The 25,362-nt window shown below is 38.1% G+C and overlaps 2 protein-coding genes across 7 annotated transcripts in view; one reads left to right on the top strand and one right to left on the bottom strand.

Annotated features, from left to right (window-relative positions):
* Window positions 1–18,372, bottom strand: part of LOC100652225 (ras GTPase-activating protein raskol) — a 254,380-nt gene extending 236,008 nt beyond the window's left edge. The window contains exon 1 of one of the 5 annotated variants that reach the window (XM_048404028.1): window positions 17,801–18,372. Coding sequence is in view for 2 of the 5 variants with exons in the window: in XM_048404035.1 (XP_048259992.1) it covers window positions 17,801–17,849 (49 nt within the window). In the remaining 3 variants the exon portion in view is untranslated. The remainder of the gene's footprint in view (window positions 1–17,800) is intronic. The other 4 variants (XM_048404035.1, XM_048404036.1, XM_048404038.1 and 1 more) reach the window with 4 other exon arrangements.
* A 707-nt stretch (window positions 18,373–19,079) lies between these two features.
* LOC100650696 (protein ROP) lies at window positions 19,080–25,337 on the top strand. 2 transcript variants are annotated; one of them, XM_003399153.4, is made up of 11 exons: window positions 19,080–19,198; window positions 20,494–20,790; window positions 21,498–21,601; window positions 22,039–22,187; window positions 22,333–22,548; window positions 22,613–22,711; window positions 22,787–22,994; window positions 23,089–23,337; window positions 23,451–23,641; window positions 23,715–23,869; window positions 23,938–25,337. In XM_003399153.4, exons 1-11 carry the CDS (start codon window positions 19,171–19,173, stop codon window positions 23,997–23,999), a joined length of 1,758 nt encoding a protein of 585 aa, XP_003399201.1. In that variant the 5' UTR covers window positions 19,080–19,170; the 3' UTR covers window positions 24,000–25,337. The 2 variants fall into 2 exon arrangements, with proteins under 2 accessions (XP_003399201.1, XP_003399202.1); XM_003399154.4 differs by lacking the exon at window positions 21,498–21,601 and adding an exon at window positions 21,081–21,184.
* The last annotated feature ends 25 nt before the right edge of the window (window positions 25,338–25,362 follow it).

Below are 25,362 nucleotides of genomic sequence, written 5' to 3'. Positions count from 1 at the left end.
GGAACGAGAGTGCTGCGCTGACGCTTCATATTCCTGTGGACACACCCGCATGATAACAATACGCGTTCAAGTATAGAATGCCGTGAATCGCAAAGCTCCGTATATACTTTGTTCATACAAGAGCGTATACGTAATGTAGCCGGAAATCTGTATACGCTGTAACAAGGGGAAACGTATCGGTACGAAGGAGAAACAACTCAAATAACTAAATGCTACAGAGTAGAGTGTCACTCTCTATGTAACTTACTAAGTGGCTACGTCGCTCTAGACGTAACAGAGGCAAGCGTAACTTTTCTTTCGACGGAATCTTCCAAATTACTTAATGAATATTTTCACAAAATATCTCATCTTTTTTATCTACAGGATTCGAGCGAGCCAAATTTCGAGTTTTTCTTTCTGAAATTTCCCTTCGTAATTTAAAATCGAAAACACGAAACCACGTTTCGATGCAACGGTTTAGTACGAAATAAAAATTTTATTCGGACGTTGATTAACCGTCGTACGGTTTTATGCCGTTTATGCCGTTCGAAGAAAGAACATAATTAAGCGATCACGTCCAACGACATTGTCCGTTTTGCGGAAGGCAATTGTTCGTCGGCAAAAAATGTCACTGCACTCTGAAGCAATTCGAAGGACAAACGTCGATCTCAAGAGACTCGTAGGCAGAAAAAGTCGCGTCTTAAGAAAGACACGAAACCGGAATTCCGCCGGTTTCACGATTTGACATGTTAATGAGAGTTAAGCGAGGCAAAGAAACTCGTAATTGCACTCCGTAATGCATAGTCCGATCGCGAAGTAACACACGATCGTGAGAAGTTGTCTGACGATGATATTCAAAGCAAATTCAACAAGAATGGATAAATTCAAGCAGGTAATACGAGCCGTAAGAAAAATCGAGTACTAGTACGTCGTTGATTAATTAATTGCCGTTTATTCCGGCATTGTTCGCGTTTTATCGGATTTATGATTTTATCCGTTCTTACTTAATACTCTGTTAGCGACAGAAAGATAAAAAATCGTTCGATTTGCACACAATGGCCTATTCTTGTCGAATTTCTCGCAAGCTTGTAAAAAGCAAACTGCCAACGACGATAGAAGCGTAATGTTTTAATAAGAGGATATGTATCTTTCGACGGATATCTTTGTTTCTACGTAGACGAACCGCAAGACGACTTGGTCGTTAATTGCTTGCACGGCAATTATCGAAAATTCGACACGATAATGCCGGCTCTTACGAAGGATTAAGTCAATGCACCACCAAACGATCCAGACGGCTCTCGACCCTAAGGTGAATCTAGATTACGATTACTCTATCGTCGACGATCCTTGAAATAACCGTTATCGAACGTTATATTCGACGACAAAACGCTCGCCGTCCCCTGTATCTATGGTCTATCGGTTAAACACGATCGACCCAGTTGCAAACGATGCTATTTTATATTTATCCCTTTATGGGATTTGAATATTAGATGAATATTAGATTATACGCAACACGCGAATATTATACGCAAAGTGGGTATTATCAATGAGTACTGTATAGGTAGACGAAAGTAACAAATATGTAAAGCTTATCGAACAGCTTGCTAACGCAAGGGAGAAAACTTATTTTTCGCGATCGTCCCTTTAAATTCTGCGACAGATTAATCGCCAGGCAGAAGAATCGCGTCTTAATCCGTTGCTTGGTAACGCTGACCTGTTAACGCGTCGATTAATTACGCCAAACTACTATACGGGCGTGCCCAGCTAACCGTAGGGTGTGGTAAAGTCAGGAAAGATAGTTACACACGTAAGAGCCGTTATTTTCGCAGTCGCGACAATTTCACATCGAAACTTCATTTCCAATTATTTTTGCACGTTATAAAATCCAGGTGTTCCTACGCGATTCAAGAGCCATTACACGATACACCGCTACGAGGACGATACGTACGAAACGAAAACAAAAGAATTATTCGTTTTATACTTCTTATTCTTTACTATACACGAACTAAGAAAAGAGATACCATGCGCGCCCTTGTACGAAATTTGATTTACTTTGCCGTTATATTTACTTGCTACGTTATTAGCGACAATAAGGATACACCGCGTCCACGTCGCATTCCACTTTTGACAATATCGTATTCGTTTGCGACTCGCGTTAACTCCGCATGGGCACGGGGTAACTCCGTGAACCGGACATACGCGTAAAGAAAAGAAACGAATTTATTAAATCCGACGTTGCAGCCCTGAAACGTTCAGTGAAAAATAATTTACAACGCAGAAGCTGAGAAAACGATAGATAATTCGATAAGATAATGCTCCATCGACTCCAACTATCGGGATCTCTTTACGACTAGGCTGCGAAAAGGATAAGAATTACGCAAAGAGCACCATCTTCGGAACACCATGGATCGTAAATATTTGACAGGATAATAGAGAAAGACGTGGGCGTGCACGTAGATGCGTTTACAGTCTTTCACAGTTATCGTACATCATCGGGTAATTTATTTCTCACCGGTTACACGCGCAACGAATAAATCCTCACGAATATATTTCCTTCCGAAGATATTGGCTACGATGAATCCAAGGGACTTACCGAGATAAATAATAATAGAATAACTATTCCACGGTTAAAAGCGAAGCGGTAAATTTCCACCAATTACTTCTCTTAATCTCTTTCTCTTCCTCTTAATCTTCGTGATTATTTGTTACGTTCGCTCGAGTTGTTGAGATTTCTACTTAACGTCGCGAGGTCGAGATGTTGTTTACGTCGATGAAAACTTGCGTGATTTTGCGTGATTGGTAAATGACAAAACGGCAACACTAAACGGAATACGTAAGTATTGTAACAGTCCGCTTTACTCTCTTTCCTAATAAAGTAACGATATGCTTATGATAACATCAATTGTAATCTACGGAATTGAAAAGCGACGATAAACGTAAAAAGTTTGTTTGAAATATAATGCATTACAACTTCTCAACAATTTACAAACATTTCTTCTTTTATTTAAAGCAGAGAATCATCTCGATCGAGTCTGATGCGGTGAATCGTAGAAAATCAAATATTTAAATAGATGGTTGCTTTATACTTGGCATCGGAAATTTACGCATAACGGAAACTTTAGCTTACCATCCATTGCCAAGTGCGACGATTGGTAAACGTTATAATGTTCGGAACCATCGTACTTGAAAAAGGCATGCGATACAAGATTAAGAGATCCTGCTCACGTTCCAGCAAGAGAAACGATTTCTACAAAGCCTATTCGTATCGTGAGAATATACTTCAAATTATCGCCCGCGCGCCATGAAAGGTGCTTGCCCCGTCGGATTTAACCGGTACGTCGATCAATAGAGTCTTGCAAAACCCTGGCTGAAACTGTATCCTTAAACGGTAGAAAACGATGTTCCCGAGATTTACGATCGACACGATACGAGAGAAGAACGAAGCTTAGGTTCGTTGGCGAACGTAATGATCCATGCTCGCGTTCATCGCGAAGCTGCCTAACATCGATACGCGTATTTGTTGGCCCGCGATGGCAATGTGAGATTAACAGTGCGATAAATTGTCAATAGGGATAGAAGCGATCGCGATTTATCGTTGACGGAAGCAAAAATGGGCGACACGCGTGCCTTACGTCGACCGACTGCGACGTCGATTTATTCCTTTGAATCTGACGAATGAAACGATGAAAACAGGCGACTGTACGATATACGAAACGGATTGAGCGGGGTAAAAAATGGGCAAATTAGCAAATTACGTGCCCAGCAAAATATCCTAATTACAAGTGTTAGCGTAATTTAAATATAATAACATAATAACGATAATAATCGACTCGCTTGCCTCGTTAAAACTTTGAATACTAGATTCGTAGATTTCGTCATCCCGTTTGTGAAAAAACCCTATCACACAGTTGAATATATTTAATGCCTTCGAGATATTCGTGATTAAAGTTTCGATATTAAAATACAAGGCGATCAAATATTACGATCAAATATTACGTTATAAATTAAATAAAAAATAAATTTAACGTGCCAACCAATGATAATGAGAAAATAAGAATATTTAATGCCACCGTAAAAGAGGGGGAGGCAAAAGGAATCGAGGAGAACAGGTAGCGGAAATACGACAGTCGAATCGACGCGTAACAGACGACAGTACGATTCTTAACAAATTCTACCTACGAACCAAAGGGCAATTTCTACCGTGATATTGTTACAAGACCAACCGGCAGAGAACCGGTGTACATGCGATTATTATGCTGCACATTATGCCGGAACTGGTATTATTTTTTCATCCCGTCTCAAGGAAAGCCTTGCCGGGAGTGTGGGATCAACATGACCTGATGCGCGTACATCATATCGCGACGTCTAATCTTCGGTCGGTACGGCGATACGATGTATCATTCGCTCAAGTTCAGACAAGCTTAATTAATTAATTATATGATTCCGTAAGAGAATAAGCCGCGGCTTTTTCACCATATCTCATTAACAAGTACAAGAAATGTGATTTAGTACGGAACTAGAATTAGAGAGATTCATTTTTCGAAAATTTGAGGAAACAACAGGAGACAATAAATACCTTAACGATCGAATCCTCCCTTCCCTCCTCTTTCTTTTCTTTTTTTTTTTCTTTTTTTTTTGACACCGAAGAAGAAAGAGATAGTACTCGACTTGTATCGTTGAAACATAAATAAGTATTAATGTAACGAAATGGAGAAAGCGGAAGACTTATTTTTATATATATATATTTTATATCGTTTACCTACCTACCTAAACCTAAAAACCTAGCGTGCCTTTAAATTTTGCGATTCTTAGAGCTACGGACTTGTTACCGGTGGCACACTACCGATCGCTTGATTCGCTACAGTAAATATCGTAATCGGTATTTTAGTCTCGCTACTTTCACCATCGCTTCCATTGATACTTGTAAACGGTAAAACCATACTCTCGCTGTATCTTGCGCTACGTTACTTTACAAAACAGAACGAAATACGTATACATATATAAAATTAAAAATATCAAACAGCAGAGTTTCATTTTCTCGTTTTACTTGATTCGTCGATTGATTCGTTTTCGTATCCCTTTGATCGACGTATTTGATTTTCGATATTTTTACGTTGTTCAAAATACCCACGGCCCACGGTAAATGCGGCGATGCCTTGTATCGGATGAAAAAGGAAAAAACTGAAACTTCGTACTACGTCGATTCGATAATTCACATGGTACCGTTAACATCGACAGTAAATACAGACGTATTATTACGTATACACAAACCGAGATAGGAGTAGCGTGTGTGTATTAAATTCGTTGCCGTTTGCTCGCCAATTAACGATTGCCATTCTACCAGGATATACGAGTCTCTGCCGTAATTTCAATTACGCAGGGCGTCGCTTGTTTGATGGCTTTTTGCAGCACAGAGAAGCTATCCAGAGAAAGATTAAACAATCGTGCCTGAACCCTAGCCTACAGTGAGACTATTTTAATTGATCGAACGAAAATACTTCGTGGAATGTAGATGCACTTTTTCAAATGACGTTATATGATAGACTTTGTTCTTGATCAAACGAATATCATAGCCTACACGTAAGTATATTTGATAGGATAAATTATTATATCATTAAATGATCGGTTTGTAAATTTATATGTTGCGTTATTAATCGAGGATACGTTCGAAAAGTGGCGGCGAAAGTACAATGACCGATACGAACGCCGATTTTAATCATTTTCATGGCCGATCTAAAACTCGGGGGACGAATCCGAGTCTGTATAAAAAATTGAAAAAGCAGACAAACAAATTTGTAACCTACAAATGAGCAAATTAAACACATATAATATATAGTAAATCTGTAAATGATACCAACTAATGGTACGTTAATACGCACATTTTCCCTTTCATCGCTTTACGAATTAACGAAAAATAATTTGGATTAAAGTTGCAAAATTCAGTGACTTTGTCTAAACTGACTGTAACTAAAAGAGATCGCTATAAATTTGGACACAGGGTTCGCGTTGCAAGCAAAATTATGCCACGTTTATTTAATTAACCCAGGAGAAAAGCTTTAATAAAGACAATCGGCATATCTAATAGCATGCATCTAATAGCGTTGATCTATATGTATAAAAGGTGCAGGACGATAGCCGTGTTGTCTGGATTAAACAAAGGTAATACGGGACGCCGAAGCAAGCCAAATTACACAGGTAGTTCCCTTCGGGAGCCGCATTAGGACAAACTGTAACGGATTTTCCAACAAACAAGCTATCATATCACATAGCTGGTATAGCTGATACGTATCCGTGATGCTTTCCACAGAAACATTCGATTCTCCTAACTACGGTACAACGTTCGAACCTTTAACATACACAATACACGCTTGCAGATTCCTGTGCGCTGCTCTTATTTTGAATTGGACACGTACGAAAATTATTTTGCCATACATACACAGACACGATCCATCTCATCTTTTTCGTCGAATTAGCGAGTGGAATGTGCGAAAAACTTGATCGTAAAGCTGGAAATTTCTTATTACGATGTTGAATTTGCTTAAGATTTAAAAACAAACAAAGAATAACGAATCAGATCTGCGTTAACCCTTGGAATATTTAGTCAAGTTTACAAAAAAAAAAAAATCACCGTTTCTCTCGTTATGCGTTAAATAAAATGTTAAAGCATCGATGATACTATACAAAAAATCACTCTTCGTTCTAGCCATTGTCTCTACACTCACCCCCAGCCCTGCCTTCTGTATCAACCATAAAGCAATCTTGAAATTTGTCAAAGCTCCATGTATATCACAGACTGACAACCGATCGAGTTTAAAATTTCTCTTAAACGTTTATTAAAGAGAGGTAAACTCTCGCTATAAACTCGAACATTTGTGCGATAAATCAGCTCGTAGTCTGACCATAAATATAATAGTTGTAACGAATAGACTGTGTACTCAAACGACCTACAAGAAGGAGAATGTTTTATATCATCATCGTCAACAACGACCGATTCTGCAGTGCCAACAATTAAGGCACAGTGCTACGATAATTTATCGGCAATAAATTTTTCCATAATTCGAGGCAACAGGGCTGCAGCATAATTGGGTCGTAACGTAAGTACAGCCTGTCCCGCAGCACTGCTGCGCCTTTCCGTTTGGTAATATTCTTTCAAGCGGATGCCTCGTTTGCGATAAATCAAATCGCAGGATAAAAAATACCGATGAAATTCATAATACGATTGTACGAAACATGTGAACTCTCGGAAAAATGAAGCTCGATCGCGATTTAACTGCACGATGAAATTGGTGCTTTTCATCGGCGGATGAAGAGTCATTGAAAATTGCGACGGCCTAGTTTTCGCTCGTTATAACTTCTTGTAGAGTAACGTTGAACCGCATCGATGAAAAGTCGAAAAAAGTTCGATTTCCTGGAACCCTACCCTAAGACTAAGTCCTAAGACTTACCGTATACGGATCTTGTATTTTTTCGTTAAATTATACATTTTCACGATTATTCTTTTACTGCCTTTCAAAATCAAACCTTTCGACAGAATCGATTACATGCTCCGTTCGTAAGAGAAACTTGGCCCATTCAAACCCGCAAGGATTTTATTCATTGCCACGCTACAAGCGGCCACGTGCAGCGAATCCATCGACTGCGGCACCATCTTCGCCTATCTTTGCCTATCTTCGCAAACAAGGGAACACCGTTTCCGAGTAGTTAAACGTCGGTGCCTAACACTAGTTACAAAAGAGAATGTATATCTGATCAAGAAACATTTCGGCTTGTATCTCTTTTATTTCTCTGAAATATATCCAAACAGAATTGCAGCTATCTAAATGGATTTCACGCCATTTTCCACCGATCCTTTGACATAGTGACAGCTATGCGTCATTCGCGGTTTACACGTACGGCCACCACGTATACGTATGTATATGTTCACATGTCGTGCAACGTTCGAAGCACGTGTATACACGAGTGATTGCACGTGGTTAAATTAACATTTGACAGACAATCTATCGCACGGTAACAGACACGGGAGTAAGGGAGCATCTAGGACACGATCTTTCTCCCACAGAGAAAATTTAAAAACACGTTTATGTCTAAACTGGCATCGACAGCCATATAAGAGATATAATATACTCGGACTTACAGATTATCGCTTATTGCGTCTGTTTTACGTATATATTTATGTATGTTGTATATTACAATAAGATTTAACAGACGAGAATCGAACGTTTCGAAAGAAAACACGTATCAATGACAATAAATAAATGGCGAATAAAATGAAACAAGCGATTCAACTTTCAACTCCAATCGACAAGTATCGATAATTATCGTACAGCTGTCGAAATATAACCGAAATGCCAGGCTCGTTTAAAACACGAATCGAGATCCTCGAGGACTCGAAGAAACGTTCGTGCGCGTAGCATGACAAAAATCTTATCGCATTCGCTATGCGTAAATTTTGCCTCGTAGCGCGAAGATCGATATGCAAATGTACGAGGATGTTCATGTACCGGAGCACTCGCACTTCGGTTTCACTTTAGCATGACTCACGATCACGTTACTTTATTTTATACGGACTCGCGATGAGTCATGTGTAATAGTCTTTGACCAAAATTTACGTTACTTCGACTTCATTTTAATATGATAAAAAAGATGATCACCGACGTTTATGCATCTTACTTTTCGCTGTAACGGCTGAATAAATAAAGTTGCGAGTGAACAGTTACACGATAAAAGAGAGAATATATCGTAAAAAGAATGTGAAAAATTTATAACCATCGGACGACCAAAATTTTATGATTAGTAGATAGTCACCTATGTTTAAGAACGTTTCGTACATGCTAAATCGAGTCGTAAAAACTCGAAGAATATGTACATTGACAGATACATGCACGTATCGTGAAACGTACGTTACTACAAGATATTAACAATACACAAGCTTTTCGCTTCGTTTATTATCTCGTGACCTTTTTCTTAGTGACGATCGACTACGTTTTCGAGTCAAAATTAAATAAGTAGGATAACGATAAGAACGCACAAGCAGCGTTTCATTCGAAAACGAATGTTGAATAAAAAAATATTTGAGAGACAAGTTCAACTCTATCCCGAACCTATCCTAAACCTAGATAAGACAGACTACTGATCCAAGAGACTGATCTCTAAAACTAATCTCTGCAATGTTTCGTAAAAATTCACGCACCAAGCTTACGCGATATTATCTGCTAGTAAATAAATTCACAAAAATCGAATCCATGGATAACGAAAAACTATCTGATGTTCGTAATCGTATTACAGAGATGATTCAGAAAATCGCACCTGCGTGTACCTAACTTTTGACCGCAGCCTATCTACGGTATATATTATAATTTATATTTACAATTTACATGTACAATTATTCGTACAGTTTAGTTTCTTATTAAGGTTTGTTCGGCGGGTCGATTCTCTGACGTTCAATTTCGACGCAAAGGCTATTCGTGACGAGAAGGCATCGTGCACCATTTCCCCCCGTGACATCATCAAATTTGTAATTACCTTAATGAAAACAAGCCAAACATGCGCGAAGCATCGAACGAGACGTTGGCGAAATTTCATACCGTCCGGCTTGCGGGCCATCGCACCTGGCAGCCCTGCGTGCAGCTATTAAACATAGGCACATACACATCGGTCGGATAGTTAACCATAGCGCGCGAATAAGTTTCGAGTAATTTCGGTTCGTGTCGAACACGAAACGTTCAATTAATTTCTTGTCGTCGATCCTCGCGTATCTGTAGTACGTGCTGTATCTGTAGTACCCGGCTCGTTAATTAACTTCAACGTCCGCCCCCTCCCCACCATTACCTAGTCGTCTATCAGGATGCAAAGTATCTATTAGCCAGACCTATCCTTTGCCTTCGTTGGGTAATAAACTCGGATAATTATCGCCATTACGGTGTACGCGTACACCTTGGTTCGGAGTTGACGACGCCGCGCCGCGCCAGTACCTGCTTCAAGAACGGTGTTCGAAAAACGCTTCAACATGCTCGAGATGTCGCGATCGCGACGCACGTGCGTTGAAAATGCATCGAACCTGACCAATTATCGAATTTCGTCGTTGTCTTGTCCAACCACGGCCGATCATCTTTATCCGCCGTATGTAACACTCGGCCTGCCGATACGCTTCGTTTCCCTTAATGATTTTTCGTGTACAAACGGCGCGAGTCCTGGTAATTGAAGCGGCGCGAACAATTCCATAGACAACAAATTACTGACCGCCAGGTGATTAGGATCGCGTGGAAAATGACGAGGCGATCTTACGCCGTGCTTTTAACCCATTAATACTAGATTAATACTAGATGTGTAAATTGCAACAGAGTAAACACGATTCTCTTTTTCACTTTTTCCTGTTTTTTGCTGATTATTTATTCGGACAATCTAGACAGAGGTACGTATTAGCTGTTTCAACTTCGATTATAAGCTTTCTTTTTCAAACGTAAATTATGACAATGGAAAAGTAGTAGTAAACGTTGTCGTCGTTGCTTGAGGATTCCTGGAAATTTCAGTCCGACTGAAAAAATTCTTTAGATACACAGCTATTCTAAAAAGCAGAACCATTCCGGAAGAAACGTGATCGATCGCAAACGATTTTAACCCGGCTATAACTTGATTTCATCTGGAACGTATGTGCGCGTTAAGTGTCCTCTTGATTTTTACACGAGGCAAATGCTCTCTACGTGACCGATTATTGCATCGCCTTGCCTAGCGGGTTACCTTCGAGCGTTCCGTGTTTACCCCGGACGCTCGTGTTCTCTCATCGCAATTTCTTCTATCCGTCTATCCGTCTATCCGTCTATCCGTCTATCCGTCTATCTATTACTATTTAACTGGTATCTAACTGGTTTCCTTGAGAACCGACTGACGAGCGTCGCGATAGACGAAAAGCGTGGTTAGACGACTCGGAAAAGCGAACCTCGAGACGTCTGCATAGTCTGTACACGTCGCAAAGAATCCTCTTGCCGAATTACCACACCTTGTCCAATCTTTTCACGTAAGCAAACTGCGAGCACGCGTCTTTCTGCTCTATATTCATTCGCACCAAACGATTCACGGCTGAACCGCGATCTCTCTCGGCATAAATATCGTTTGACAGGGACCAGCTCTTACTACGACTCCTACTACGTATCTCGACGCGACGGTTCCTCGATTCGCATAAGATGCCGTCGTAAATCATCGACGAATGGTTTGACCCGAACGTAACGCGCGCGTGCTTCCTCGTAAACGACGCGTAATACCGGAAACGCTAACAAATTATTCGTCGTAGCTGTCTTTGCGACTGGTACAAATTGGCCGTATAAAACTGTATCACAAATCGGACGAAAAGCCTGCATTCTCGCACTTGAAAAATATCGTTCTCCTCGTTATTTTCACGAATTGAAAATTATTACCGTAAGAATTGCTTCATTCTTGGATAAACCGCGTAATTAATAGAGTTCTCATTCTCCGTTTACAGAACACCTGTTTCGAGAAACACGGTAAACAACAGTTTTTAGCAAATGGAATTTTTCTCTCAATTTCTATCGAAGATTCCACCTGGCCAGAAGACGAAACCGGTAATTTCGATATAGCAAAGATATTTATAGTATTTGTGTACGTTGTAGCTAGATTTTCTTTCTAGTTGAAAAATCGAATGGTGTCTTACAATGTAGCGAATTTGCATCCGTTCGTGAGACGATTTTGTCAATGCGCACGTGTGAAAAGATCCAGCGGTAAAAGTTGATTCTTGTTCGCACTATTTTTCACAAGCAAACTTACGAACAGTACGAGATAAGAAGAGTTATTTAAATCGCGAACAAATCTTGCCACTATCGGCAATGCGTTGGTATTAATGGCGTGATATAAAAAAACAAAAAGAGCGATAAAACCAGTTTCATAATTAATAGAACGATCCGATTCTTGAAACGTTTGCGGTAGGAAACTATTTGGAAAGGTCTAGAAATTCGTTTACAGAACTCCTCCCTCCGATCCTATTATCCATTCGTTTTCTTTATTATAAGCAGAAGCAGCTCTTCGAAGTTTACGATAACAAAAGCCTGTTTCCTTTCACATTTCCATTGGTTCCCGGCTCGTACCGTATATCGCGAACCTTTATGGCCGGGCTGGACATCGTACGCGACTACGTATCGTGAAATTAAGAAAACCGAAGGCCGTGTTCGCATTCGAGCCGAGAACGGATTGAGTAAACACATTAAACAATTTCAACGAGGTAAAGGATAAGTTAACCGCCTCGTTCGTCTCGGTTTGCCTTTGTCAAACTGCGGCGCGGCGCAGTCATTCGGAAACGAAGCCTTCGTAATTCTATGTAACTTTAAAATTACGTACTCGTATAACTAATATATTTTTGAAATCTTATATTATCCAATTAACAATGTTCCATTATATCTTACCAATACCGATTTACCTTTCGATCGATTTATTAGGTTCCTTCGATATACCGATGGACATACGTAAAGTTTAAACTTATTCGATTTGCCTATAGCTAAATCTTAAATACCGGGAAACTATTCGCAAAACGCTTTCAAACGAACGTCAAAGTCGAGTTGGGGCATCAGAATCTGTTATAATCGTAATCAGAGGCTGGTACCAATAGAGTTCATTGTACGCCGTCGCCGACGCGACGTGACTTCCGTTTGTACCTTTGTAGATACGTCAGAAGCCACGTTGGTGAAATAACAGAGGAAGGAAATAACAGAGGAACTTGGAGATAACGTCGGAAATTTGCAAAGTCGAACCATTGTCGTATCGTCTCATCCAAAATCTCCTTTTCCTTTCGATTTGCCGCGACGTGACTTTAAGCGACGCGACTTTAAGCGACGCGACTTTAAGCGACGCGGTTATAAGTAACTTGCGGAACTGAAAAGAAGTTGCTAGTTATTATTTCTGATAGAAGCGATACAATCGTGAGAATAGATACGCGTATTGGTCGACAGTTTTACATCTACAAATAAGAAAGTGAGCGGAGGAGGGCAGCAGCAAAGCTACCACCAGAAACCTTGGCGCTATTATTTCAAACAGAAAACCAATAAAACGTCTGCGATAGAAGATTTATCGAATCCAGAAACATCGGAATCGTATCTAACGTAAATGCAATTGAAATACGCCTACGTGGCGCTCGAAACCAGAAGACAGCAACGACTATCTTTAGATTTCTATATCAAACTGTCGGAAATTAGGTTTTTCGACGTTTGTTACGATCCACGTTAGCCGTATCGATCTCGATCGTTGATCTACGTTGATCTGTCGAATAACGTAAATCCATCGAAATATAATATCTACGATTTCGTAATGCCTTACCGAACGCAAACCTCTTAACGCAAAATACTTCCATTAGTAATAGCTTGCAACATTTTACAAATTTTCAAGTGGAATTCATACTGCAATTTGTGGTAAACTGCTTAAAATTTACTTCCTAAATCTAATTTAACTTGGAATGTATCTGCCAAATTGTTTATATTTTCGCAAGAAATTTATATATCGTCGAACGATAAGGATATTGAGCGAGCCAATGAACAGGCACTGTCAACTTCAAACTATGCTCCGTAGTTTGTAAAATTCTCATCTAGGCGGTTCCATTCGATCGCGTTTGTTTGGCCAATTAAACCGGTATGAAACGAGTTTGAGAGATCGATCGAGAAAGTCGTTCGAATCGGTCGATTTATCGTACACCTGCGCCTAACATCGATGTTGCAATTTCTATCTGTGTTATCGCTATTGTGCCCCTACGATACGTAACCTATAGCGCGATCGATACACCAAACAAACACAAAATGAACGCAAAGGCAACGACGAAATTCTAGATAATCGATCAATACTACGATAAATCTGGGAAATTTAGTTGCATTCAACGCGACGACGCGTTAGCTATAACCCGACTTGACACGAATATTCTTGATATAACGATTCTATCATCGATCCCTTCCTCTTTAATCGAGCTATAAATAATACAGTTTTCGAATTGGGAATTTTTAAGAACAGACAAAATTTCTAACCATTCGAGACCGACGTAAGAATTAGGTCAAAAATTATTTAACGTTTCAAACGGAACTCGACGATAATAATAATCATCTTTGGCGAAACGCAATACGATTGCACGACAAAGAGAAACAACTATACAGATACGAAATACAAAATACGAAATAAAATACCATTTGTAGAGAAACGTATGAAATTACAGGAGCGTGTCAATTTTTAAGCGACGCGCCGCGCGCTTCTGTATTTGTCTATACGTATAATGCAATGCAGGCACGTACATACCGGTGAAACACTCGTCGGTATCGGTAACCTAAAATTAATCGAGCGCTCGTGTAATGCGAAAAGTAAACCAACCAATTGCAATATGCTCGCGCGTAACAATGCCCACCTATGCTTGCCGATGAACGCAAAACGCGATAATTCACGCAGCAATTTCGTTATCCTGTTAAATAATGTAATACGGTATTTGTGTCAGCGCGGGCCGATTTTTTCGTTACTCGAGCGATATCAACGTAACGCGTAGATATATTCGTGCGTTATAAAGCGACTGTTGCAAATGTCAGTGAAACGTTCATTTACGAAACCGGTACGCGGTCGCGTAAATACGAGTACATATTTTCTCGTACGACCGATCAGGATTATCCAGTTTTCGCCTATACTTTTTCGATCGACGCGTTTATCGCACGTTTATATATTTTCGTGGTCCCTTATGAAAATCTCTTTAACGTACAACATTGTTGCCTTTCGCGTTGGCCCGATCTCGTCCGTATACGTGCAATTCACTCTTGCCAATTTTAGATAGAAATAAAAATCTCGTAAGCTTTCAAAGCATTTGGATATTGGAAATTAATTTCAAATTTAGTTTGAAACGCACATTGGTAAAATAATACGAGACTATCGATACGAGTGACTCGTGGCAAACTGATTAAAAAAATACGGAAAAATATGGTATTACAACCATCTAATTGTAAATTCCAGTCAGTAAAATAGTAATAAACGGGATCTATAAAAAGCATGATCATCAAACGCGAAGAAAAAAATCGTTGGAAATTGGTTCGATCGATTGGTAGCTGAAAAGAGGAGAAGAAAGCTGATGGTATATCTAAGCGGTCGCGATCCGAGTGCCGCGCCGCGCCGCGTCGTGAACCCGGGTTCAAGCTTTACGATCCCACTTACAGCTGGACTCGTCACGATATCATTTATTAGGAACACCAATGCAATTACACAATGAAGTAGTAAAGGCAATAGTCGCGATAAACCTGGCCTGTCGATTCGTTCGGAAACGCGGCATGCTGTATACATGAACTTCGGACGTATCGGACGTAGTTGGCATCGAATCGTTATAAATCATATAATAAATCAATTATTTATGTGCTGCTCGCGGAGAGCGGCGTAACGGCTGCAGATCGTAATAGGACTAAAGGGAAACGCGACTGAAAGCATCGTATTTTGAGCGCGTTATAGCTAGAAGTCGATCGTCATAGTTACTTAAGTTTAAGATCATCATACTCTAATGCTCTCACCACATAGCCAAATATAACTGCGCTATCTTCGCGGCGTGTTCTTTCCGTTTCACAGAAGCACGCACGCGTTACACGATAGTATATAAGATAAATAAAAAGTGCAATTTCCATTCTTCGAGCGCAACCGAGAAAAATAAAAAATTACTGCTGTTATAGCGTTTTAGAGATCTATACCCTCCATTCGGAGATGTGGCTACACGCTCATAGGTATTATCATAAAACACACGGATTAACCACTAATGGAAAAAATCAGGACTGCACGATACGAGTATCGCAGATCAGAGAAAGAAGAACCGTACTAACCAAGTACTCCGTGACTTCGGTAGTTCACTTTCCCTGACATAGTTCAAAGAGATAAACACGCGCTTCAAAAATGAGTAGATTCGAACAACGGATGTGTATAAAATTCACGGTACAAGAAACGTCCATTCGCTGGCCGATCGAAAATCAGAGTACAAAGTATGTATGTTTTCGTTTCCATTAAAACAGGAGAAATATCGGAAAGTGAGAAGAAAGAAAGAAGAAAAGTCAACGAATGATAGGTTTAAACGTCGCTCTGATGACTCATTCGGAAACCAGATCTTCTAATTGTTTCAAGCACCGTGTAACGAACAGTCGTTCAACGATTCATCGACGCTGGTCCAGCAGACGCTCGAGCCTGGCCTCCTTGCGAAACACGCGACACGCGCCGCCCTCCATAGCGATTTATCGCATCTAGCTCGATACATATTCATCGCGTGTGTTTTAAAGTTTCAACGTCAACTATTCCGGCTCGTTCGGAAAACGCGTTGCCGGTAACTGGTAACTCGGCCTGAAAACCAACTTTTATGCGGAACAGGCTGCCAAGGTCGCAAAAATCAAACATCGTCTCATCCTATGGAGATCGATGAAAAAAAAGAAAGCTCGACGACGTTAGCGCTCGTGCTATCGCTAGATGACTATCAATAAATGCCATCCAAGCATGTTTTCTCGCTTGTTCTTGCTTTCGTTCGATCGATCTAGTTTCCTTCGTTCATACGCAGAGTAAATAATTGCGTAACCGATCGCTATATACCGGCTAAAAGAAGTGAAAATCGCAACATGCAAATTTACGGTTACTTCTATCATCTGTAAATGTTTGATAGCAAAATTCGAAATAACGCGATACGCATAACGTACGATAACGCGGAAAAGAAAGCTTAAAATTACATAGTTACGTACACAAGCGTTAACAATTTTCCACTGGACATTCTGTATGCGCGTGTCAATAATGCTCTATATTCCGAAACGTATGTACCTGTATATTTGCGTACACAATTAGCCCAATTCTAAGTTTATTTCGAATTAATTTCGAATTTTCAAATAATTTACTCGTTTAATCGGATAATCTTCAAAACTATCTACGTTTAAGTAATTAATTTCCCACGCACTATCACGCACTACTCGAAATACTTACAATCTTGATATCCTCGATACCTTTCTCTTTTACGTTTTCATAAATATTCATTTGTTCGATTAATTTTTACGCTCTCGATGACCGCAATATCAACCCCCTATATTTTTAAATTTCAAACAAAAACAATAATTATTGGACAACCCCGTTTATCCTTTGGTCACCCTGTGACCTAGAAATGGGCGTTGGAATATTACGTAACCCGACACTTGCCAGTAACAACAACTTCGATACACGAATTTAATCGGACTATATGAAACGCATAGTTTACCACGTGTACCAGATAAACAACTTACAAACAATAAATGCACGCTACTCGAAATAAATGAAAAGTTTGTCTGCTTAAAGGTTTCGTGTGGTGGTAAGATAAACGAATGCTGATACAAAAGAAACATTCTTCGGTTCGGAAGAAGAAGAAAACGTTCTTCGTCTGTCAACTTTGTTTACCGTGAGATAAACGCTGAGAGCCTATCAAGAAATACAAAGTATAGGATATTCCTGGGACGTTAGACGTTAGACGTTAGACGTTAGATGTGAACAGGGGATTTCCGTACCATCAACGATGACAGGCTCCCACTACGCTTGTTGTTATGCAACGAAGCGTGTGGACCCGGCTGAGTGCCGGCTAGCGAAATGAGCGAAATAGCGTTCTCGTGCGGCAGAGCGCACGTGCATCTCGAAGGTTCACTGTACCAGACACTTTTGTACACACAAACGTACATAACCTCCCTTCTCGCTCCTCTCCAGAGTCATTCGTTTAATTTTATCCTTTCCTCCCCATTATTTAGCAAGAAGTCGCGGAACCTCGTGCATACAAAAGATTTGCTTTTAAAAAAGAAAATCGAAAGATAAAAGGAAATCGTACACTCACCACAGACGTTCAGCCAACCCTCGACACGGCAAGGATACTCCAGTTTCATCGTAAATCGTTGCAGCCGAACACCGAGTGCCAAAGATATACCACACAAGTACACTCGTCACATAAGAAAACGAATGGAACAGCCCGTAGTCAGGACGTGCTATCACTGTTAAACAACATCCGCGACACACATTCTCCCGTACATTGACACGATGCTAGAGAAACCGACGTATTTTTGAATCTGACACGGGGACGCGCGCACACAAAACAATATACGAAATCACGAGGAAAGTAAACGTAGAAATGTCGTTTCTCTGACCGCGAGCATACACACTGTCTGCCGTTGTGCGCGCCTTAACTGTCTACGCGCGATCCACGCACACCGGCGAACAAATCCGAACTAACTCAACAAACCCTCTCACGTCCTCGTTGTACCGATCTTCTTTCTCCTTCTCTCGCGTGTCGCTTCGTCGCTAGCCCCTCTCGCTTTCAGGTGGTGCACTCGCATCTCGTATATTCTTTTCGCATAATTACTTCGACCGTTTTCCTCGTTTCAACTAGCAATTTCTCTCCAACGATCGATTCGTCACGATCGATTTCCCTACAAAAAAACATTAATAGATCGAACATACGTAGCTTTTCAATTGACATTATTCGATAATAGAAACGAAATTCGATCTTCGAGATAAATTCATGTTCCATGATTCGATATATCGAAAGTACGAATTAAAAGAACCGACTTTGCTGACATCTTAATTACAAAAGCCGACTACAAAAATACGATCTTTACGATATCTTACATATATCATAATTATGATCGATAAATATTATTCTAATCTGTTATAAATGTTATTATAATCTGAAAAAATAGTTTCCCATAATAATATGCAACGTTCGATATTTTATTACGAACCATTTAAAGAACTTTTAACATTATTCTACAATTTTAATTGTTATGTTTGTACTATTATGTTTGTACAATTATATACATATAGGTGGTTTTATATATTTTTACTAGATTGATCGTAAACATTTTTTTATACAGTATCTACACGATATACGATATTCTAGCTTGCCCACTGTCAAAATATGCATTGACAAATCCACGTTAAATTACACGAAATCCTTCTTCTTTATACCACTTCTCAAATACGAATAAATTGATTTACGCGAGACAACTAATTTGATAAAATCTGTAAATAAAAAGGATAATTTTTATTAAACACTTACATTAGCAATAGCGGTCCAATCTCAGTGTCATCGATTCGAACGAAAGAACGTTACTATAGATAATTACTGACTATAAGATAATTCTAGAATTATCTATTCGTTCGATTCTCAACGCCACCTAGTAAGCATATCTACAGTCAGTCACTAGCAAAATGGCGCTCAAGGGACAAGTTGGTCAAAGTGAGTAACAAAAAATAATGTAACTCTCTGCGATATAAGCAACATTTTTAAAATTCTTTGCATTGTAATATTGGAACAATCTTGTAAATTTATTTTACATAAAGGTCATATCATTTCCATCACTGTCAGAATCCGTAACCTCCAAAAGGGCGTATATGCTGTGATGATTTCATCGTTTATGAAGCGGCTGCTAGATAAAAATGTCAAACTTATGTTTCAGAATCTCGTTCCACTCAAATTTCATATAAAATAGAAACTTTATTGCCCAAAGTAACATAGGTTGTTAACAGGCATACTTACCAATCTCTTAATCTATTGATTCTAAAAGTTTACTGTATTCGTATTCTATCTCGATAAATATTATACTTTAATGTCATAAAATCTAAAGCCAATCATTTTTATTTTTGGCAAAACGTGTTTCCGTTTAAAATATATATTATTCGTAAACATTTATGCTTGGACTTTTATCATTTCTACCTAAATACATAACAACTTACAAATATGGTAATTATATATCCATGCAAATTATTAAAATCATTTTTAAATACAGTAGACTGAACTATTTTAAAACGTTTCATAAACGTTTCATAAATTTCATACTATTTAATTGTTTTCTAAAAGAGCTCCAACGTAACGTACGCCTTTCGATCGTTTCACTGCTATTACTAAGATAATATTTATTTTCTATAATCAAACGTCGCAATATCTCTCATTAAACAGTATCAACAATTACTATGCATCGCGGAATCGTTGAGTCTATTATCGATACAAGTCTATATTGAATAATCTAATTAGTAAACCAATTTCGATGATACGATGAAATCCAAACACTCGTAATGTCCAACGAAGGACTTTTCTTCCGAGATGATCATCGATGTATACCCTTTTCTTTCTATCCATTTTTTACTAACTACGTATTATTCGAAATGGGGCTTCTTGTTCTTTAGATACAATCCTGTCTAGCGTGACGTCATCGTCCATGAGAACGATCAATACACGTTGAGAGCGCCAATAATTGTCAAATAATTGCCTACACTCAGATTATTACTATTTTGACAAATATGTCTTACACACGTGTTACAATTTTTATCGTTAATTTCTGTCATTAAAATATTTTCATTGCATTTTTCATTAGATATATCAAAGTATGATGAACGATGTTTTAATGCATACCGATGCATAATAAATCTGCGATCAAATGATCTTTAGGCTATTAAAAATATGTTATTTGTATTTAGCAATAATATATATGTATTATTCTGATTCTTTCTTATCATATCATATTTTTCTTACAGAGATTATGAACGAAGTGATTAAACAAAAGAAGACTGGAACAAGTGGGGTACAATGGCGTATTTTAGTAGTCGATCAATTGGCCATGAGGATGGTATCAGCGTGCTGTAAAATGCACGATATCAGTGCCCAAGGCATCACCTTGGTAGAAGATATCAACAAAAAACGGGAACCGTTACCCACCATGGAGGCGATCTACTTGATCACACCGTGCAATTCGTCTGTCCAAAAGTTGATCGAAGACTTTAGCAATCCTACTAGAACTACTTACAAAGTAGCTCACGTTTATTTCACGGAAGGTACGCAGTTTCGCACTTCCCACGTTCATTACATGGCAAACATTGTCATAAGAGAAACGGTTATAAATAATCAAGATAATTTCATTTCTATCTTGGTCACCTTAATATTTTCTGAACACGTTCTTTTTATTTCTCGCGTACACATGAAAGTTCATTTTCGATTTTACGTTTCTTTCACAAGATACACGTTTAATAAACAGGAAATTGAAAAAGAAATTGTACAAGAATGGACAGTCCGGTACATTCGATTTCGGTAATCCACATAAGATTCTAAGTGTATCTCTTTACAGCATGTCCCGACGAGTTGTTCAAAGAATTGTGTCTCTCCCTGGTAGCTAAACGCATAAAGACACTAAAAGAGATCAACATCGCTTTCATACCGTACGAGGAGCAGGTAAAGCAAGGAAACTGTAACAGAGAAACCGAATGTTTGATAACTTTACGTTTTCCGTGGTGATGGGCACACATTCACCAACATATACACAAACAAACACATATCATATCAACGCCCTTTACAGACACCACCCTATTCACAGCCGTATGATATTTTCACTTACAGCCTACCTTCCGATTTTTCGACCAGTGATTATGACAATGTTAACACAATTATTTGACTTTTATCCCTTACTCGCCTATTTTGTACAGTATTCACATACATATAAAGCACGTACTAACGACGGAATGCATTCATGCTTGCACGCGAGCAGTGTGTCCGGAGGAGCTGTTCAATGAACTCTGCAAGTCTCTCGCCGCTAAAAAGATCAAAACCCTGAAAGAGATCAACATCGCTTTCCTGCCTTACGAGTCGCAGGTGACGAACAAAAGAAAAAAACTCGTAGCTGACTAGTAATAATCGTAATCGTGATAGTTACTATTTCTAATTTTCTCAGTTTCGATAAACAAAACTCCTATATATGCTTCAGTTCTTTATTTTACGGGATAGAATGTAGGCGAAAGACTTCTATAATTACTTTACGTGTATGTTCCTGTCTTTCCTTTCGCGATCAAACTTTTCTTTTTCTTTTCAATGCATGCAATTACCAGACCTGTTATTTATTGTTATTTTATTAACTATTTTTCTTCCTTAATATATATGTCTGTCTGTCTGTCTGTCTGTCTGTCTGTCTCTGTGTGTGTGTGTGTGTGTGTGTGTGTGTTACACTGCCTTTGAAAATTGAAATAAAATTATAACTTAATATTTAACAACCAATGCACAGATAATATTAAAACGAGTACGTAATTAAATAGGTTTTCTCTTTGGACTCGCGTGAAACGTTCGCTTGTTTTTATAACGCTTCCTTCTCCAACTTGAGAACAGCCAATATGGAAAGAATAGCTGAACAGATCGCGACGCTTTGTGCTACTCTCGGAGAATATCCGTCAGTTAGATATCGAAGGTACAATATAATATGTATTCCTCTTATTTTGCATTGCCGTAATGATTAAGATATTTTTAGTTCAGCTTGAGTTTAGAATTCGATCAAGTGTTGGATTAGTTCTTCATTGGTTCTACATTATTTTAAATATTCATTGTTCCTACAGCGATTTCGATCGAAATGTTGAGCTGGCACATATGGTTCAACAGAAATTGGATGCTTACAAAGCGGATGAACCGACGATGGGCGAAGGACCTGAGAAAGCACGTTCCCAATTGCTTATTCTAGATAGAGGATTTGACTGTGTCTCTCCGCTGTTACATGAATTAACGCTGCAAGCTATGGCGTACGATTTGTTAGATATTGATAATGATGTTTACAGGTAAATGTAATATTTGTTATCATTAATTTCAATTGATGTTTCAATATATGAAATTTTTTATAAGGTTCGAAGCTTCAGCGGGGGTACAAAAGGAAGTATTATTGGATGAAAATGACGATTTATGGGTAGAGCTTAGACATCAACATATTGCTGTAGTTTCACAGTAAGTAAAATAACGAACAAATTTATTAAAGGAAACGGTGCGATATTATTTACAAAACATGTAATTTGTTTCTAGGAATGTTACTAAAAATTTAAAGAAATTCACAGAATCAAAAAGAATGCCACAAGGAGACAAACAGAGCATGAGAGATCTTTCGCAAATGATCAAAAGAATGCCACAGTACCAAAAGGAATTGAGCAAATATGCAACACACTTACAATTAGCGGAAGATTGTATGAAACGTTATCAAGGGAATGTAGATAAACTGTGCAAAGTGGAACAAGTATATGTCACATATAATCCGCTTTTTTTTTTTTTAATTTTCATGTTAACTTATTCAACAAGTACGATACATACTATATACCATGTTTTATTAGGATTTAGCAATGGGTACAGACGCTGAGGGAGAACGTATTAAAGATCAAATGAAAAATATTACCCCGATTTTACTTGACCAAACAGTACATCATTTAGACAAATTACGAATCATTGCACTGTATGTTATTAGTAAAAATGGTATTTCTGAAGAGAATCTGAACCGCCTAGTTCATCATGCCCAAATATCTGCTGACGATAAACAAACTATAGTAAACATGGCAAATCTTGGTATCAATATAGTTGTAGATGTAAGTATTTTATTTTGTCAATTATTAACAAATTATGTATTCATTCTCTAAATATATATACTTTTATATGCTTGTTATTAAATTAATACCAATTTATCATATTACACTTATAGGGTGGAAACCGCAGAAAATTGTATACCGTACAACGTAAAGAAAGAATTACAGAGCATACTTATCAAATGAGTCGTTGGACTCCAGTTATGAAGGATATTATGGAAGATGCTATCGAAGATAAACTTGATTCTAAACATTTCCCTTTTTTGGCTGGACGAGCAGCAAGCTCGGGATACCATGCTCCAACTAGGTATAGTAAGAACCTGTATAGAAATAATATTAGGTGTTAATATTTTTGTAACATCATTGTAATTTACTTTTAGTGCAAGATATGGACATTGGCACAAAGACAAAGGTTCGCAAACCATTAAGAACGTACCACGACTAATCGTTTTCGTTGTCGGTGGTGTTTGTTTTTCTGAAATACGATGCGGTTACGAAGTTACAAATGCTTTAAAAAATTGGGAAGTGATTATTGGTGAGTATATATGAAAAATTTTCGCCTAATTGAACTTGTTTCCACGCTGAATTGTCATTTTACTTCAGGATCATCGCATATAATCACACCAAAATCCTTCTTAGATGACCTGAGTAAACTTCACGTATAAAGAAACTTTTATGTTGTAAACAAAATAAAGACACGTTCCCGCATTCCTAATATGCCATTAGCTTCGGCTCCGTCAATAATAAAAGCCACGAAATATTTATGGATGATCTCGAATTACAATTAAAGTATAAGATAAGGAACATACAGTCAATTGTTTAAGTCGAGTAGTTAGTTAGCGACTAATTAAAAACATTGAAGAATGCGAAGAATGGCATGTCATAAATATCATATGGCCAAAATGTAGATGGCGGCAGGAGGAAAATATATCCGGTGTTAAGTGCCTGCACGTGGCCTGCACGAATAAAAAATTAATATGGAATGAATAAATCTGTTGGCAATATCGATGCTAATCGTACGGAGATGCTTAATGGTAATTTAGGCTGGCGATTGTCTAGCTCGGATATCGTATATTATTCCAAGTCATATTGTCCCTTTGTTGATAATACACGTTTAGCAGAGAAATTTGATGTATTGTAGCGGAGAATCGTGATATTCGTGTTCAAGTTTCTCGTTATTAGTATCTTTTTTATCTCGCGCTTTAAAAGCTATTCATTGTTACATTATGACAAAGAAGACATAGTCAATTTTGTTTACAAAGTCAGTATTTCTTCTCCAATTCGTATGAGAATTGAGTATATTATACATATATGCTTTAGTCATATTGATTTCAGTAAAACATAATTTAATGAAACTATACGATGGCATTGATATTTATTTTATAAGTGGTTAAAGCTATTAAAATATCTTTAAAGATACAAATGTTTAAATATCTTGCTGTACAATAAAGCGATAGATATACATTTAGTTATTTATTATACTTTTGTTGTATTATCGATTTATAGTTGAACAAGTGCATTTCAATGGCATATATATATATATATATATATATATATGTATGTGTGTGTGTGTGTGCGTGTGCATTAAATTATACATAGTACAAATGCGGCTATTAGTTTATCTTAAAGCGTGCATTTATTTCAATTTAAAAACTGTCCAACTATAAAAGACTTCTAGCTGTTTCATTCGTAAAGTAAAAGATTTACTATATCGTTAAGTATATACATGTTGAAACTTTTGCTGCATATACAAAGCAATTGTATATCACTTTCGATTGGTGGGAGTTAGTCTGTTAACGATCATAATGATTATCGATGTGCGTTATTATTGCGATTACTTAGCGGTGAGATTACTACAAAATTTACGGTATTGATTATTGTATAATATATATATATAATATATTATATAATAATATATATATAATATATACATATACCTATGTGTATGTAGATTGTAGTCTAAACAAAATGTTCTGCTTATAAAGGCCTACATTTCGATCCAATTTTGTTTCTTTTTTTATACTTATA

Source organism: Bombus terrestris, chromosome 3 (genome assembly GCF_910591885.1).
Source record: "Bombus terrestris chromosome 3, iyBomTerr1.2, whole genome shotgun sequence".
In the NCBI taxonomy this organism is placed as follows: domain Eukaryota; kingdom Metazoa; phylum Arthropoda; class Insecta; order Hymenoptera; family Apidae; genus Bombus; species Bombus terrestris.
This window is presented reverse-complemented; position numbering and strand designations above follow the sequence as displayed.

What these genes read in the sequence shown, in the direction of transcription:
- LOC100650696 (XM_003399153.4), top strand. Translation starts at nt 19,171, where the DNA reads ATGGCGCTCAAGGGACAAGTTGGTCAAA. An exon ending in CAAGGGACAAGTTGGTCAAA is followed by an intron (nt 19,199 to 20,493) that starts GTGAGTAACAAA and finishes TTTTTCTTACAG; the next exon opens with AGATTATGAACGAAGTGATT. An exon ending in GTATCAATATAGTTGTAGAT is followed by an intron (nt 23,338 to 23,450) that starts GTAAGTATTTTA and finishes TTACACTTATAG; the next exon opens with GGTGGAAACCGCAGAAAATT.